The sequence below is a fragment of the Tupaia chinensis genome, unplaced genomic scaffold (assembly GCF_000334495.1).
Source record: "Tupaia chinensis unplaced genomic scaffold, TupChi_1.0 Scaffold000256_1, whole genome shotgun sequence".
In the NCBI taxonomy this organism is placed as follows: Eukaryota; Metazoa; Chordata; class Mammalia; order Scandentia; family Tupaiidae; genus Tupaia; species Tupaia belangeri.
In genome coordinates, this window is record NW_006159736.1 from 3,018,162 (window position 1) to 3,037,583 (window position 19,422).

At 35.6% G+C, this 19,422-nt stretch overlaps 1 protein-coding gene across 1 annotated transcript in view; it reads left to right on the top strand.

Annotated features, from left to right (window-relative positions):
- Positions 1 to 19,422, top strand: part of COL21A1 (collagen type XXI alpha 1 chain) — a 217,897-nt gene that overhangs the window by 90,250 nt on the left and 108,225 nt on the right. The window contains exons 4-9 of the mRNA XM_006149184.3: positions 8,699 to 8,867; positions 8,968 to 9,184; positions 12,208 to 12,381; positions 13,768 to 13,845; positions 15,612 to 15,620; positions 15,914 to 15,997. Coding sequence (XP_006149246.1) covers positions 8,699 to 8,867; positions 8,968 to 9,184; positions 12,208 to 12,381; positions 13,768 to 13,845; positions 15,612 to 15,620; positions 15,914 to 15,997 — 731 coding nt within the window. The remainder of the gene's footprint in view (positions 1 to 8,698; positions 8,868 to 8,967; positions 9,185 to 12,207; positions 12,382 to 13,767; positions 13,846 to 15,611; positions 15,621 to 15,913; positions 15,998 to 19,422) is intronic.

The window sequence follows — 19,422 nt, forward strand, 5'->3', positions numbered from 1 at the left end:
GGGCATGGTTCTTGAGGCATAAAGTTAGGTTAGTTGTTAGAGATCTTTCTTTTTCTTTCTTTCTTTCTTTTTTTTTTTTTTTTTCTGGAGAGGTTTTTACTATAGGGCACATGCGCTCACCAGACAGACAGAGAGACAGAGAGATAGAAAGCGAGGAATCACCCTCCAGAGGGGATGGTCACGCCACAATCCCTTCTCCTCCATTCTCATCTTGGGATCTTGGGCATGCACGCACACATCCCTGCCGTGAGTTTTAAGCCACCGGGTCCAGGACTCGAACCACGGTTGACTACATGGGAGTCCAGTGACATAGCCATTATGCTAACTGCTGGTCCCGAGATCTTTCTTTTCTCATGTAGGCTTTTATTGCTATGTACTTCCCTCTTTATACTGCTTTTCCTGAACCCCATGAATTTTAATATATTTTGTTTTTGTTCTAGTTTACTTCTGAATATTTTCAAACTTCTTTTCTGAAATTTTCTTTAACCCAATGCTGTGAAGAGTGTGTTGTTTGAGAGATTGGAGGAAATAGAAGCATTGAAAATGGCTATAAATTCTGGAGACAATATGGGAGGAGGGTGAGAAGGGGGGGGAAACAGAGAGAGTGTTAGGAAGGAAATTGAGGAAAATAGGCAGAACATTTATGGGACACAGAGTAGTTTATTATCTTTTGATAATAATGTGTTTTATATCCTCACCTGGACTTCTGTGAAGGGTATTCACATTGGAAAATACAATTTACAGGCAGTGATGTATAGTGATTAAATGTATAAAATAAAAAAGAATAAGTTTTTTAAAAACTTTAAGAAAAAACGGAGCGTGTTGTTTAAAGTGTGCACATTTGTTAATTTTCTGGATTTTTTTCTCACATTAATTTCTCGCTTTATTCCATTGTGGTTAAAAATATTTTGCTATGGTTTTAATTTTGTTAAATAATATTTGTTTTATGACCTAATATGTGATCTTTCCTGGATCATGTGTACTTGAAAAGAGTGTGTATACTGTTACTGTTGGTTAGACCATTTTCTATATATCTGTTAGGTTCATTTGGTCTATAGTGTTGTTCAAGTTTTCTATTCCCTTATTGATCTTTTGTTTAGATGGTCTAGTTACTATGGAAATGGGGGTATTGAAATCTCCTATGATTTTTGTGCTGCTATCTCTTCCTTCAGTTCTGTGGATGTTTATAGGATGTCATGATGTTTGATGTACATATAATTAAAATCATTATAGCTTCCTGGAAAATTAGTTCTTTTATCATCTATCGTATCCTTGTCTCTTATGATAGTTTTTGATTATCTGATAACTACTTCTGCTCTCTTTTGGAATATTTTTGCCATCATTATGATAATTAAATAATGTATCATAGAGTTATGATAATATACTTTAAGCTAGTAATAATTTCAATTGCCTATAAATACTCTGTCATTTACTCTACCTTTATTTGATTGATGTAACAAATTGCATCTTTTTATACTTTGTGTCCATTAATATTTTTTACAAAAATTTTTAAATATATATTTTGTCCATTAACTTTTTTTTTTTTTGAGGGGTTTTTGCTATAGGGCACATGTGCTCACCAGAAAGACAGAGAGAGACAGAGAGATAGAAAGCAAGAAATCACCTCCCAGGGGGATCGCCATGCCGCAATCCCTTCTCCTCCATTCTCCTCTTGAGATCTTGGGCACACACGCACACGCGCCTGATGAGTTTAAGCCACTGGGTTTGGGATTCAAACCACGGTTGACTACATGGGAGTTCAGCGGCATACCCATTATGCTAACTGCTGGTCCCTCTATTAACTTCTATACAGAATAAAAACTCATCTCTGTACCACCATACACTATTACAATATTCTGTGTTTGTCTATGTATTCACTTTTACTGGTGATTTTATATTGTATGCTTTGTTTTACTGGTTAGTGTTCTTTAATTTTGAATTGAAAGATATTCTTCATATTTCTCATGAGGCAAATCTAATGATGATAAATTCTCTTGACTTCTGTTTATCTGGGAAAGTTTTATTTCTCCTTCATTTTTGTGTAGAGTTTTACCAGATATAGTATTCTTGTTTGGCAGTTTTTTTAACTTTCTTTTGTTAGTTTGAGTATATTATCCCAATCTTCTTTGGCCTACAACATTCCTACTGGGAATTCCACTGATAAGTCTTATCCATTGTACATGACAAGTTTCTTTTCTCTTGCTGCTTTAAAAATTCTATCTTTGTATTTAAATTCTGATGATTTGATCATGTTTCTCAGTGTGAATTTCTTTGGGTTCAACTTAGTTGGTTTATATAAGTCTTCTCAAATCTGGATTTCCATATCCTTTTTCAGGTTTGGGAAGTTCAGGGCCTTCTTTCTGTCTTTTCTTTCTTTCTAATTGTTGGAGTGTGCTGTGCTCATTAAATAGGGAGCATAGCAGAGACAGGGAGAAGGAAATCCCAATGAGGTATGGTTGCACTGCAATGCCCTTTCCTCCATTTCTTCATTCCATCGAGATTTTGTACATGCCCATGCATAGGCCTAGCATGTTTTTCAAGCCACCAGGACCATGATTTGAATTCCGCTTGCCATGTGTAATCTGGTTCCCTTAACCACTGGATTACGGGACTTGCAATGAGCTTGGAACCTTCAAATAAGTTTTCTGTCTTTTTTTCACTCACTTCTTTCTCTCTTGGGACTTTCATAATGCTTGTGTTGTTAAGCTTGCTGATATCCCATAAGTTACTAAGGTTTTCTTCACTTTGTCTCAGTCTTTGTTTCCTGTGGGTTTATGATTTTGAATTTCTTAAAATTATTCTCATCAAATTCCTTTCCTGGAATTCACTAATATTTTTCTTCTGCATGGTTAAATCTGCTCTTGAACCTCTCTAGTGAATTTGCTAGTTGAGTTTTTGTGTTCTTCAGCTCCAATATATCTCTTTTGTTCTTCTTTATATTTTTTATCTTTGTTGATATTCTCATCTTGTTAATATATTGTTTTCTTGTAGAGTATCTTTTAAAAATTTTTTTGACAGAAATTTTTGCTCTAGGGTATGTGTGCTTACTGAAGAGACAGAGAGACAGAGGAAGTGAGAAATCACCCTCCAGAGGGGATGCCATGCTGAAATCCTTTTTCTATTCTCCTCTCAGGATTTTGGGCATGTGTGCATACATGCCCAGCATTAGTTTCAAGTCACCATGTCTGGGACTCAAACTGTGGTTGGCCATATGGGAGTTCAGCACCTTAACCACCATGCCACCTGGTGGTCCCATTATAAAGTATCTTTATGATAATTATTTTAAAATTTTTGTTAGGTAATTCTTATGCCTCTGTTTCTTTAGTGTTGATGTCTGGACACTTGTATTATTCTTTTGATTGGGACACATTTTTCTTTCTTTCTTTCTTTCTTTCTTTCTTTCTTTCTTTCTTTCTTTTTCTTTCCTTCTTTTTTTTCTCTTTCTTTCTTTCCTTCCTTTCTTTCTTTCTTTCTTGCTTTCTTGCTTTCTTGCTTTCTTGCTTTCTTGCTTTCTTGCTTTCTTGCTTTCTTGCTTTCTTGCTTTCTTGCTTTCTTGCTTTCTTGCTTTCTTGCTTTCTTGCTTTCTTGCTTTCTTGCTTTCTTGCTTTCTTGCTTTCTTGCTTTCTTGCTTTCTTGCTTTCTTGCTTTCTTGCTTTCTTGCTTTCTTGCTTTCTTGCTTTCTTGCTTTCTTGCTTTCTTGCTTTCTTGCTTTCTTGCTTTCTTGCTTTCTTGCTTTCTTGCTTTCTTGCTTTCTTGCTTTCTTGCTTTCTTGCTTTCTTGCTTTCTTGCTTTCTTGCTTTCTTGCTTTCTTGCTTTCTTGCTTTCTTGCTTTCTTGCTTTCTTGCTTTCTTGCTTTCTTGCTTTCTTGCTTTCTTGCTTTCTTGCTTTCTTGCTTTCTTGCTTTCTTGCTTTCTTGCTTTCTTGCTTTCTTGCTTTCTTGCTTTCTTGCTTTCTTGCTTTCTTGCTTTCTTGCTTTCTTGCTTTCTTGCTTTCTTGCTTTCTTGCTTTCTTGCTTTCCTTCTTTTTTTTCTCTTTTTCTTTCTTTCTTTCTTTCTCTCTCTCTTTCTTTCTTTTCTTTCTTTCTTTCCTTCCCCCTGTATCTCTGCTTTAGAGTCAAAGCTTCAGGGGGGGAAAAAAGCAACATCCTCTAGTCTTTATGAACTGATCTTGTGTAAGGAAGACCCTCTCCAGTCAGCCTGGCTAGAAATCACCGAGGCTTCTCAAACCTTGTTTTGGATGGATTGTGAATTTTCTGGACCTATGTGTGCAGTTCCTCAATTAGAGAATCTTTCTAATTTCTTATTGGGAACCTGTAGTCTCTTCCTGTGGTTAGCCTATCTGCAACACTGCGTGTTCTCTGATTCTGTAGCTAAAGCCGGCTCGCGCTCTCTCATTCTCATTGGCTATCAGGCATCCATGTTATTCTAGATCCCTATTAGTGCCTACAGTCAGGGAAGACAGATATTAGCCCCTCGGGCAGCACTTTGGAAAGCTAAATATCAGACATGCGCTCTCCTTGTCTCTCTTTCTCTTAAGAGAGAAGCCTCATGTTGTGTGCCTTTTCCCGATTGTACTAAGTTGTGCCAGCCACCACAAGACATCTCCTTTCTTTGTTCTCAGCAGCCTCTAGACATCCAACCTACACCAATTCTGTCAGCAATCTGAATGAGGTGAGACAGAAGCCAGTCCTGAGATACCCCTCTGGAAAGCCAGAGCATGGAATAACATATTTCACTCTTTTCTAAAGGAGAAGTAATGAGCTGGGACATTTACTCCTGACTCTGCTCTGTTCCAGCTTGGGGGAGGGCCTGACCTGGGTAAAGTTGTTCTTCTTACCCACTTCATTGTGACTGTTCTTGACTTTGTGTTCACCTAGGGTTCTACAACTTCCTAACTGGATTCTGAAGTTCTCATGAAGGTCTATTTATAATTTTTAAGTTAGTATTTCTACAAAGAAACATGAGCTAGAACTTCCTACCCTGTCATTCCTCTGATGTCATTCCTCCATTCCTGTTTTTGATTAAACCAGGCACAAGCTTAGAGGAACAAAATGAAGAAAGAGAAAGAACAAGATTTCTTCTTGTGCCTTTGTTACTGCTATGCCATTGAGCCAGCCCATGAACTTCTTTTATCATTATTATTATTTATTCTCATTATTTTTAAAATATTCAATCAATGTACATTATTTGGCTTGTAAAGAGAATTTACCCAACATGAAATACTTCTCAGACCAGTCTGGTAGAGAATACTATCCACGTTATCATCAATAAACCATTTCTGTGTCCCACAAATGTGATACCTCTCTATTTGTTCTCATGCTATCCTTCTCTATACTCTTTCCTTCTTCCACCCAACCCTGTTCTATATTGTCTTCAGTGGCCATAACTATTTTCTCTGTTTTTATGCCCTCCAATATTTTAATTTCTATTATATCGTGTGGATAGTTGGTATATATTAGGTCGATACATACAATATCTTTCTTTCATAGCCTGCCTTGCTTCACTCAGCAATAAATCTTCCATATTTGACTACTTTCTATCAAATTTTTATCTTATTTTTTATGGCTGAATAGTAGTCCATAGAGTATGTGTGCCACACTTTTTCAATCCATTCGTCTGTTTGTGGACACTTTGGTTAGTTCCATGTCTTAGCAATCATGAATAATACTGCAATAAACATTGATGTGCAAGAGCTTTTCTGACTGTGAATTCTGTTGTTTGGGTAGATACCCAGAAGTGGGGTTGCTGGATCATATGGTAGTTCTATTTGTAGATCTTTGAAGGAACCTCCATATTATTTTCTGCAGTGGTTGGACCAATTTACATTCCCACCAACAGTGTAGGAGAGTTCCCCTTTCCCCACAACACTGCCAACACTTAATCACTTTTTGTATTTTTAATCTTCACCATTCTGACAGGGGGTAGATGGTATCTCATAGTGGTTTTAATCTGCATCTCCCTTATGAGGGATGTTGAGCATTTCCTCGTATGCCTTTTAGCTATTCATATGTACTTTTGTTCAGCTCATTTTCCCATCTTTTAATTGGGTTAATCACATTTTTCGGGTAAGTTACTTGAATTTCCTGTGTATTCTGGTTATTAGTCCCTTATCTGAGGCATATTTTGCAAAAATATTCTCCAATTCTGAGGGTTGTCAATTCACACTAATTATTGTGTCCTTTGCTATGCAGAAACTTCTTATTCTGATATAGTCCCATTTGTCTATTTTAATGATTATTGCCCATGCTTTCTGTGGGAGTCTTATTTAAGAAGTCCTTGCCTACCCCAATGTCTCCCAGAGTTTCACCAATGTTTTTCACTAGTAGTTTTTATAGTTTGAGATCTTAGGTTCAGATCTTTGATCCATTTTGAGTTGATTTTTGTTAATGGTGAAAGATGGGGGTTCAGTTTCATCTTTCTGCCAGTGGGCCTCGTTTTTTGAGCACCATTTGGTAAAGAGGTGTTCCTTTTCCCAATGAATTGACAGATATTTTTTGTTAAAAATCATTTGGTTGTAAGCTTTGGGGTCTATTTCTGGGGTCTCTATTCCATTGGTTCACCTGAAATAATATAATACAGCATTCTGTGGGAAATGATTCCTTGCTTCTTATGTTTTCACATAAAGAGATATCTGTTAGACTAACTTTTCTGATCTCTCTCTCTGCCTTCTTTTGCTCTTACAGCTGAGGGAGAAGCATGTTTTCCATTTACTGAATTTGTTGACATTAGCTGGTCAGGGATGGCAGAGTGCCTCCGCCTTCTTCTCTTCAGATGGGCAGCTCTGTGGTGCTGGTGTGTTTTGGTTTCCTCTCTAGACCATGAGTGAGCTTAGTGGGCAGGCCTGCTCCCAAGGAGGGATGGAGATGACTCAGCTCTGCGTAGCTGGGAGGGCAGAGTTAACTATGGTGTGTAGTTTCATGAAACTCACTGGACCACACATCTAACCAGCCTTTTCTGTTTGCCTCATTCATATATCTCCTCATCAGTTAGCTCCAAGCTTACTGGCAGAAAAAGGATATTATTGACTGGACCCTTTCAAAATGCAACATCTTATGATCTGAATAGAAAATAGCCCTTCCTTCCTGGGAATATATCTAATTTTATTTATCAAAACTTTACATAATTTCAATAGTCTATGATACATGTTATAACTGTATTTTTTAAACTAATAAGATCTGTATCATTAATTTTGATTGTATTATAAATATAATGTCTTTTCCTGCCTCAGTGTTACTTAAGAGGGTGATTATCATAAACATGTTTAGTAGAGTTTGCTCTTGTTTTTTTCTTTTAGCTGTTCTATAAAACATCAGCAATCATGTTTCACGTATTTCACACATATTTTTAAAAGAATTATTTTTTATTTAACTTTGTTTTTTTGTTTGTTTTATTTTGACCAGAGAGAGAGAGAGAGAGAGAGAGAGAGAAACCAAGCCACCAGGTCTTAGACTCGAAGCATGGTTGGCTGTGTGGGAATCCAGTGCCCTTAACCACCATGCCACCTGCCAGCCCCATTCCACGTATATGTTAAACAAAGGGTTTGGAAGAATTTGAAAACACTTTTATAGTTTGCAACATTTTTATAGTTTAACAGCTTAATAGCATTTCAACCACATAAAAATTTTCACTAGTGGGATCAGCAGTTGGTGTAATGACTATGTCACTGGACTCCCATGTAGTCTACTGGTTTGAGTCTCAGACCTGGTGGCTTAAACTCACACTGGGCACATGTGTGCATGTGCCCAAGATCCCAAGAGGAGAATGGAAGAGAAGGGACTGTGGTGTGGCTATCCCCCCTGGGGGATGATTTTTTGCTTTCTGTCTCTTTTCTGGTGATAGCAAAAAAAAAAAAAAAAAAAAAAAAAAAAGAAAGAAAGAAAGAAAGAAAAAGAAAAAACCTCTCCCCCCCCCAATTTTTTTCACTAGTGAAGATACTAATTTCCCAGAGAACTATAAAGTAGTTCATATGATTTATAGACCTGATGATATAGTAATTAGTGATTCTTCCTAAGGAAATATTCTTGACTTATTTATTAATATGATTAATATAGTTTAATGTAACATAATAAAATTAATTATAGATAAGATAATAGGCCTATTTGAAGAACTTCCATGACTAGTTAAGATCCAGGTTGAGTCATTTCCAAAATGATAGAATCAATGGAATTTGAATGTAGAATTATAAATTTCTTAGATGTAGAAATAATGTCAAGAACAGCATTTATTTTTTTCCTACCCTTTCTCCCCACACCAATAACTGGGAATGAAAGAAAAGATCCTTAGAGTTCATCTATTAGATCCAAGAAATTTAAAAGCATTATCCAAGGTCACATAATGATCAAAGAGCAAATTCTGGTTGAGAATCATGAATCCTGTTTGTGTTTTTCTCCCTAGGTATTAGGTTGCTTCATGTTATATAAAATAATGTTGCTCTTAAAATAATCCATTAACAAATCTTTTTCCTACACTTGTTTTACTTTAATCCCAGTTAGAGGGAAAAAAAATAACACTTAACAAATTTGAGACCTTACTTTCAAATGCCTAAAATACTTCCATATTTTCTCAGAAAAATGTATACATAAGCGTACGTACATAATAGGCTTTATAATTGTCACTTTTTCTAGCATTTTTCTTTTGATTTTTCTTTTTTCATTGGAATAGTCAATGATTAAACCACCTTTACTACTATTGTTTTATAGAATCAGTCTGTCCAACACGAATTCCAGTGGCAGCTCGTGATGAGAAGGGATTTGATATTCTTTTAGGTCTGGGTGTAAAAAAAAAGGTTAAAAAAAGAATCCAGCTTTCACCAACAAAGATAAAAGGATATGAAGTAACATCAAAAGTTGATTTATCAGAATTTACAAGGTAAATATTAAATGTTGATACAACTTTTTTTTTATATGTCTGTAGGTGTGTTGAGAATTCTTTAAATGGATATATATGTATGTATCTCTTCTTTTTCTAGCAATGTTTTTCCAGAAGGTCTTCCTCCATCATATGTATTTGTCTCCACTCAGAGGTTTAAGGTCAAGAAGATATGGGATTTATGGAGAATATTAACCATGGATGGAAGGCCACAGATAGCAGTTACCTTAAATGGTGTGGACAAAACCTTATTATTTACCACAACCAGTATAATTAACGGCTCACAAGTGGTAACCTTTGCTGACCCTCGAGTTAAGGTAAAGATGTCAGGATGTGATTATTGTAGTTGTGGTAAAACACCATTGGTTTTGTACTATGTTGAGGGAAGAGAGCTCTAATTTTTTTTTTGAGAGTTTTTTTTTTTAAATTCACATTTATTTATTTTTTTGTTTATTTTAATTTGACCAGAGAGGGACAGAGCGAGAGCTAGCAAGAGAGAGAAAGTGAGAAAGCAAGCTGCCAGGTCCAGGACTCAAACCATAATTGGCCACATGGGAGTCCAGTGCTCTTAACCACCACACCACCTGCTGGCCTCTTGATAGATTTTGCGACAGAGTACGTGCACTTGTCAGAGACAGAAAGTGAGAAATCCCCCACGGGGGATGGCCATGCCACAACTCCTTCTCCTTTCTCCTCTTGAGATCTTGGCCACAAACATACACGTGCCCAGCATGAGTTTTTAAACCACCAGGACCAGGACTTGAACTGTGGTTGACTACGTGGGAGCCCAACAACATAACCATTATACCATCTGCTGGTCCCAAGAACTCTAATTTTAACAAGCTACTGAGTTTACATTTTAACATTGCTTTATTGAAGAAAAGCAACAAAGGAAGGGAAATTCTTTCATAATCAATATGAGGAAAAGAAGTGAGGGGAAATAATATTGTTTGACTTCTCACTACTCAGTACTGGGCACATTTATTTATAATAACCACCCAATGAAGATGCACTTGTTACCATTTTACAGACAAAGATAGATAAGTTTCCTCTCATCATGACACAGCTAGTAAGTGGTAACACAGGAATTGAACTTTGGTCCTGGTGATTTTTATGTTCATGTTTTACATTTCCATATCCTATAGGATGTTGACATAGGTCATACCTATTAAAATATTAAATATCAAGTAGATAATAGGTACAGAATTTACTTTAACTAGGAAGACATTTTATTTCATGAAAAAAAAAATACATATTAGGTCGTTGGGAAAGCCATAATGTATTTTTCTATGAAAAAAAAAATGTATCATGACTTTCCCAATAACCCAATATTTAATATGGGGGGAATCTTCAAAAAAGTTTATGGAAAATGTGTATTATGAAAATACTTGCACAGGTATTTAAAATTTTGCAGTCAAATAAACTCACTTTAATTATATATATTTTTTGAACTCTGATGGTCTCATAAAATGGATAAGCTAAAAGACTTTTATTTTTCAAACCATGTGCTCGTAATGCAGATACAATGATAAAAGCAGTTACATTTTGCTCATTCTTGTAATTATGCCTATTAGAGGCATATTATTCAGTTTTGGAAATGTACATGGCTTTATATGAAAATTATGCATGTATGCATTTTTTTCATTAGTAGGCATATTAAATTTAAAAACATCTGTTATGTTCATTAAAACCTATGCATTAGAGTATATAATAAATGACAAATATATAAGGCCTATTTCTCACCTTCAAGGACCTTATTCATAATGGGATAGTCAAGGTCCCTGGCCATCATAGAAATACAAAGTATTACTGGGATAGAGATAGAAAAATGATAGAAAAATGGGTTCTAACATAAAATATAGAAATGTTCATAAATGAGATGGTTTTTGGACTGGACCTTAAAAGCATGGTAAAGCACCATTGGGTGTGTGTTATGTTGAGGGAAGAGAGAAAACACACACACACACACACACACACACACACACACATCTACATGTATACATGTATGTGTATACATGTATATACACAACATACATTTATATATATGTGTGTGTGTGTGTATATATATATATATATATATATATGATTTTGATAGAAATAGAAATATAAGGGCACGTTAAGTCCATAGTTCCGTATTGAGTAATTGTGTGTATAGTACAATGCAGGGTTTTTATTTAGAGAATAGGAAACAGTGTCCCTGTGTTTGAGTACAAAATGCATGAAGAAAAGGTTAGCAAGGTATAAGCCCAACTTGTGAGAGGCCCAGAAACCCATGTAAAAAAATGTTGACTTCATTCACTAGATGGCAGGTGTCATTGTAATGGTCAATGCAATCCTCTCCTCTCTCTTTTTTCCTTCCTTACATAAACAATGCTTTCAGCTCTATTTTAGGATTAAGTCAGATTCTGAGGATACAGAAATTAGTAAAATGGGACATATCCCCTAATAAAACTCTAGTGAGAGTAATTCTAGTGGATGTATTAATAATGACTTGAAGAGAAAATGGTCAGGAAAAGATATAAATTTAAAAATTTTGCAGTGAAGCAAGTTAGCTATGAACCTAAATTATCATGTTGAGAGTGAAAATACAGAGGCAATTTGTTTCATGTGTAAGAGACCTATTTGGTAGAAGTTTACAGATGATTAGTTATTGCAACTAGGAAAAGACATTTATGTTTTAGGAAAAGAGGATATTATTATCCAAGGGAAAGTTTGAGAGGAAGAAAGTTTGGGGGAAATTCACATTTATTTTGTTATATATGCTTTTAGGCTGATTGTGAGAAATCTTGGCAAAATTATTCTAGCAATTTTAGTACTATGTACTATGGTTTTTTTTTTTTTTTTTGGTTGGTTGGTTTTTTTGCAGCGGTTTTTGCTATAGGGCACGTGCGCTCGCCAGACGGACAGAGAGAGACAAAGAAACAGAAAGCAGGAAATCACCCCCCAGGGAGGATGGCCACGCAGCAATCCCTTCTCCTCCATTCTCCTCTTGGGATCTTGGGCACGCAAGCACACACGCCCGGCATGAGTTTAAGCTACCGGGTCTGGGACACGAGCCACGGCCGACTACATGGGAGTCCAGCGACATAGCCATTACACTAACTGCTAGTCCCTGAGTAAATTTTTTGACACAATGACTTTGGGATTTGTGACAGAAACTTAAGGATTAATGAAGTATTACCTACTGTCATGTGTAAGACCTAGCTTGGATCAGGGTGAATTAGTATGTAATACAGCCAATCTGTGTGTTGTGAGTTTTCTCAGCACTAGAATAGGAACAAAGGAAATGAAAGGTTATTAGGGGTTTTATTTATGAATCTTCCATGCTTACTTCCTATAGGCATTATTTGATGAAGGCTGGCACCAAATTCGTCTACTAGTAACAGAGCAAGATGTAACTCTCTATATTGATGATCAACAAATTGAAAACAAGTCCTTACACCCCGTTTTAGGGATCTTCACCAGTGGGCAAACCCAAATTGGAAAATATTCTGGGAAAGAAGAAACTGTTCAGGTGAATCAATAATGGCTTAGTTTTTGCACTATCTAAAATAAAACTTTTGTTGTTCTTTGTAATAGTATTTGACTAGTATTTGTTGTTCTTTGACTATATTTGACTTAATCATGAATTCCCCTACTCAAAATGCTGTCAGTTCACTAGTGAAATTGTGTTTGTGTGTGTAGATAAAAATGCAAAATTGGACTTCATCTATTTTATAAGAATGCTCTATAAAACTGTTCCCTTGGATTCAGGGTAAAATTCTATATTTTGAGGAAATATTAATTTCATATTTCCCATGAGAAACAGAGTTTACATAATGAATTTGGAATGGAATATGGTTAGAGCATTAAGTGATGGCTATAAAAGTTTCTTTGCAGCTGTGAGGGTAAAACTAGATTAATGCATGTCAGAGTTCTTCAAAAACAAAACCATTACTTAAAAAAAACAATGATGTATTATGTTCATCTCATACCGAAAAAACATTTTGTCTTGGCTTTTTGGATATCTCTTTATACTGGAATATCTGTGTTTGAGTTAAAAATGTATGTAGAAGCTATTTCTAGAAAAAAAAAATTCTTCATTTGAAAAAGTATGTCCTTACTGTTCTGTTTCTATTAAGGGAAGACTGTCACATTCAAATGTGTAATTACTCACATGGTTACTACATTAATGCTACATGTCAAATTATAGTAAATATTTAAACAGCAGCAGGTGCTGGGTCTAGCCTTCACACAGCACTCTATACCGCAGCTAAATCTCTAAAACCTACATGGCTTCTTGAGCACACCCTATACAATCAGGAATGTTGTAGAGATTTAGGAAAAACACAGAAAGCCTGGGAAAGCTTTTAAGAATACCAGGAAATGTTCTCTCGATTATCTCTGGATACAGGGATACTAAAAAAAGTTTTGCTGAACTTCTGAAAAATCAGAGATTTGTCCTTGGTACTGGGAGATTTTTCCTTAGGGAAATACATTGCGTCACATAGTTGTAGTGTATGCTAGGTATTGAATTGTGTGTTTTTATTCTCTTAGCTACAGGCGGTGATTCAAAGCTTACACAATTACTAAGTATAGTGCCTCTGAGTTGCCCCCCTCCCCAGGTTTTTTGCTATAGGGCATCAGTGCTCACCAGAAAGAGACAGAGAGACAGAAAGTGAGAAATCACCCCCGGGGGATGGCCACATTGCAGTCCTTTCTCCTCTAATCTCCTTTTGGGATTTTGGGCACACATGCCTCGATCTGAGTTTGAAGCCATCATCTCTGGGACTCAAACCACAGTCTACCATGTGGGAGTCCAGCAACAATAACCATTAAGCCATTTGCTGGCCCCTCAGTTGCTCTTATTAAACAACTATCTTGTGTCTCAATGTTAACTCTATGGGATGTATATTTCTAGTTTGATCTCCAAAAACTGAGAATCTATTGTGACCCAGAACAGAACAATCGGGAAACAGCATGTGAGATTCCTGGATTTGTAAGTAAAATAATATCTTTTTATTTTCTCACATGTTGCTTTAGTACTTTTAAAACAATTTTAAAAAGCAAATATATATATGAGTCTTCTTTTGACATGTAGAATTAATTTTATATTTTTATCATCAATAAAAACAAAGTTATACTGAGGAAAATATACTATGAAGTTCATAACAGAAAGAAAATGACAATGTCGTCACTGTACAAGTGTAAATGAAAGACCTCAAGGACGTACATGCTTTTTTCCCCGAGGTTGTGTCTGATTGTGAATTTTCCAGTGCTCAAGTAAAACGGAACTACTGTGTTTGAATATCAGTTTGTGAGATACATTTCGATACTTAACTGAATGTGTAGGGAGAACCCCTCAAACAGCACAGTTATGAAGAATAAAAAATAACTATAATAGTTTTCCCATTCTCCAATACTTTTTCCTCACACCATAAGGAACAGTTTTCCTTTTCTTATGGTTATGTAAGATTTTCTGATAGTTCTAGAATATAATGAACATTTCTATTTATTTAGCTATTTTCAAAATTGTGTTAGGAGGAAAAAGAGTGTAAGCTAAAATGTTACAGCATCTGATTTCATGCACATGTGAGTGTAGCCAATCTCCTTTCCACAGGAAGAAGATGATATACAGTTGCTAATGGAAATAAGATAGAACGTTATAAAACTCTTAAGACAATATGGATTCTCAGTGATATTTGAACTAACATTGTTCTTTAATTTGTATAGCCATGCTGTCATCATTTTCCTTTTTCTTACGAAACTGAGTAACTTAAAAAACCCAAATGTTCTAAAAATTTGAAGACATAGGTCAGTACATTTAAAGAATCTACATTAAATCAAACATGAAAACTTCTAGAAATTCTGGGTTTTCTAGATAGTTTAAACATATGGTTTTTATTTTAGATACTTAATAACTTGATGTATAAATCTCCCCTAAAAATTTTATCAAGTCATTGCATTGGAAGGTCCATTGGACATATTTTAGGGTCATTGGTCATTTTTGCGTTAAAAAAACCAAAAAATATGTCATGACTTTTCTGATGAACTAATATAATGATGTCATATTATTGCATAACCATTGTCATTATCCTCCCGTATAATAAAAGCACAACTCTAAATTGTATATTTTTAATTCTCAAATCTACCATTTTATGTTTTTTATGTTTCCTTTCTTCCTCTCAGCTGTTACTTCATATGGCTTGTTTGCCTTTTGCACTTTCATTCCCACCTTTCTGTTTTCTTATGTAATATGTTATTATTCAGAAAAAATATATTAACCTATTTAAAATCATGTGTTATTTAGTAAGAAATCGAGACTCGCCTAAAGTCAAATGCATAAAATAATGCATGGAGTTCTTAACTTGCTCATTGTTTTTTGTTTGTTTGTTTGTTTTTTAATTTTTCCCCCTTGTCCTTAAATGATTTCTAGGAAATTCAAGTAAGCACATAAATCTCACCTGGAGATATATTTTTTTTTACATGGCTATTATAACAAGGAGCTTTGGTATTTTAATTTTTTTCTGCCTGCTCTTCAGCTTTATTCCTTCCTTCCTTTGTAATACTATTAGTGTAGAAGTAGCATGGAATAGAGAAGTCATTTGTCAGGATAGGTCTGTGCAAATGTATTAGTTCATGCTGGTTTGGAACTTCTCTAGCCTGGACAATGAATTATCTATAAGTTAGGAAGATTTAATTCAATGTAATTAAATTGATTTAATAAAAAATTATTTTAAAACACATGTGTTGTTTGTCTTTCAGAATGGAGAGGTAAGCTTGGATGCTATTTTTCTCCTTAAGGTAATACTTGCGTTGTGGGACTATTTGGCTTCCTCTCATCAACTGTGAGTATATTAAAAGAACAGAAAAGAATTTTGTGTAGTTTAAATGTATTTAGTATTTATATATTTTTGTGATTGGAATTTTTGTATTGGATTAGGAGAAATACAATTGAAAAGTGACTGTATGATATCTTTACCATTTTACACAAACATGTAGACACCCATACACTTATGCGTATGTCTTACCACGTTTGTTGCTAACCTCCATTTTTGTCTTTGTAGTGCCTCAATGGCCCCAGTGATGTAGGTTCAACTCCTGCTCCCTGTATTTGTCCTCCGGGAAAACCAGGACCACAAGGCCCCAAAGTGAGTCACCTCTAAATGCTATTTTTTGTTAAAACACTTAAATGATCCATAAGCAAATGAACAAAATTCCTCATCTTTGCTGACTCTGTTAAATTTCTGTCTAATTCTTATAACAGTTTAAAAACTAAATTTTAGTGGTTTTTAAAAAGTAGATTCTTCTGGAATTACCTTTTGAATCCACATGGAAACCTCTGATGTACATTAAAGTGGGATAACATTATTTGTGTTTTGGTTTTTACCGTGTATGTTGCTCCTAGAGCCCAAGAATGATACTTCCTTATAACTTGATTAAAAAAAAAGAAGGAAAAATGAAGAAAGAACATTTGTTATGCTCTTAATTCTTAAGAGTACAAATTCTTTACTTGTCCAAATTGATTTTCAGATGAAAAAAATGAAGTAAAAAATTTTAAATAGATTTTAATATTGTGAGTTCAGTGTTTAATTCAGAGGCATATTTATCTTTATTTCATGTAAGTAATAATTGCTTTGGGGAGTATTTTTTTATATTATATCTATATGTGTGTGTTCTAGTTGCATTACATGTTTGTATAATATGTATGATGGGACTTCAGAAAGTTCATGGAAAACAATTAAGTATACATTTTTTGGATACAAAAAAGTATGTATATCATGGCTGCAATCATATAATAATGTATGCATTTTATAAACAGTTACTTTTTATGTAGCACACTTTGTCAGTATTTTTCTTAACTGTTAAACAAGTTAACAACTTACTTAAGAACTGTTAAGTATGTTGATACTAATGATGGCATCAGTTAGGCACAGCCCAAGATACTGAGAATTTAAGTGGCTTATCCAACATAGACATATCTTAATTTAATATTATCTGAAAATATCACCAAAAGAAAAATAATGTCTTACTTGAAAATAAGTGTAATTTCTAGCCCAAAAGAGAACATTTGTATGCCTTTTTCATCTTATTTAAAGTGACCATAATAATTTTTGTTAACTATGAGTTGTAATATTATGTAGATTGAATTAATGAATAATCTGATTAATGTTTCAATTACTACCATTGAAAAAGTTTTAGTGGGTGTGGTGGTGCCCGTCCTCTGGAAAAAGTTTTAGCTTTTGGATTGCTGATCTAAGATAATTTAATTCTTTCTATTTTTTTCCTTTGGCATAACTTTCTATCCATTTTCATGGATGTTAAAATCAAGTACTCCTCATGGGAAATGGTCACATGGCAATGCTTTCTCCTCTCCTTGTCCCTCATTTTGGGATTCTGGTCACACACACCCATACACCTAGAGTATTTTTCTTTCTTTCTTTTTAAAATTTTTTTTTCATTTCATTTTCTTCCATACATTCAATCACATTATTATTTGTCTTACAAAATGGATATTTCAACAGGTGAACTTCTCCCTAGTACTGTTAATAAAACTACGAAATATCTTCAACAGATAATACCACACCTCTTTGTGCCATTAATGCTTTTCCTCCCTGCCCCTCCCCCAAATGTTCTTCCTCAGACCCTCCTCTTTCACACACACTATATCTGGTATTTACATCTATATACTGCATTTCTATATCCCTTAGACAATTAGTTTTAGTCATAGAGTGCAGACACTTGATATATATTAAGTGGGGACATACAATGCCTCTCCTTCATAGCATGGCTTGCTTCACTCAGCAGTAAGTCTTCCATATTCATCCACTTCCTGTCAAAAGCCAGGGTTTTGTTGTTTTTTATGGATGAATAGTATTTCATTGAGTATATGTGCCACAGTTTTTCTAACCATTCATCAGTTCGTGGGCATTTGGGTTGTTTCCATGACTTAGCAATCGTGAAAAGTTTCGCAATAAACATTGATGTGCAAGCACTTTTCTGATTAAGTATTCTTCTGTCCTTTGGGTAGATACCAAGGAGTGGGATTGCTGGATCATATGGTAGTTCTATTTGTAGATTTTTGAGGAATCTCCAAATTGTTCTCCACAGTGGTTGGACCAATTTACATTCCCACCAGCAGTGTAAGAGTAAACAACAATGAGATATCAACTAACCCCAGTCAGAATGTCTAAGATTAAAAAATCAAAAAATGATAAGTGCTGGCAGGGGTGTGGTGAAAAGGAAACACCTAGAGTATTTTTCAAGTCAGGGGTTGAGAACTTGAACCACACATTCAACCATGTGGGATCCAGCCAGTACAACCACCACACCATGGCTGACTCCCCCAGATTCCTTATTAAAAAAATTATACAATTTTATTCAACTTGCAGTATTATGAATAAGAATGTTTGATTGACAAGAGAGAGAGTGCAGAACTCAGAGATCCATGACGTGTGACCTTTCAAAGCCAGCAGTCCTTTCTTTTCTCTCAGAGAGATCTAGGTCACTTGCAGGGGTCTCCAAGTCTCTACTTTTGGGATGGACCTTGAAGCCACTGATGTCTGATTCCTCATTTGTGGTCTAACAGGTGTTGCTCAGTTTTATTCACATATATTTTGATAGCAGTTTCTAGCATGCTCTCCGTCTTATCTGGTGAAGCCTCTGATTTCCAAGATTTCCAACTTTCATGTGTTCCTCATTTTCATTCTCTTCTCTTAGTCATAATCTAGCCCGTTGCCACCTACTACTTTAAGTGAAATTGCAGTTTTCCACCGATCTTCCAGTTGGCATGCCTTCTTGATCTGCTTTCCATTTTCTTCAGAAAATTCTGGCAGGAGGATGAGAACACACACATACTCCTCCATCCTTTTAGGGCTCTTTCCTGGGAGGTTGTTCCTTACCAGGACCATGGGCCTGTATGTGAAAACCAGCAACCTCAGCAACACTCTGGGTTATACTTCTTTTAGAGTGTTCTGGCTTCAAACAATGATAAGGTTTTAATTAGTTCAACAGAACCCATACTAAAACAGAGAAAAATAGTTTTTCCTTAGATACCACTGAGACTTTGTTGCAAATGAGGGAATAAGACCCTGGGTACGTTTGTGCTTTTCCCTATTGTCAGACTTTATTATATAGCCTAAAGTTTTGCATATTCTAGGATCAGGTCAAGGGATGAGAATAATTCATACTAGCTGGTCATCCTGAGCTGTCTCTGGAGGTGAAGAGCCAGGCATGAGTCCCAAGATGTCCCAAGTACCTGCCGAGGCTGTGTCAACAGCCCGTTCAATCCTTCCTGGAGGTCTCATGAAGGGTCAGAGGACAGGCAGTGAGGCCAGGTCAGAGACAGTGAGTTTCAGGTACCAAGATCTGCAAGTTCTCAGAGAGGCAGGGAGTGATATGCTGTGGTTATCGTGCCAAGAGTGAATGGCAGGGTGGCTCTAGTGAGGGCTCTTCTTGTGCCCCAAAGTGGACAGAGCCTCTGAGGTTAGTACATATGTCTAAGGCTAGCACATGGCCAGTTTGCTCATCTCTATTTGGGTGGCCCAGTGTTTCTGGAGTTAGGTCTGGGCATTCC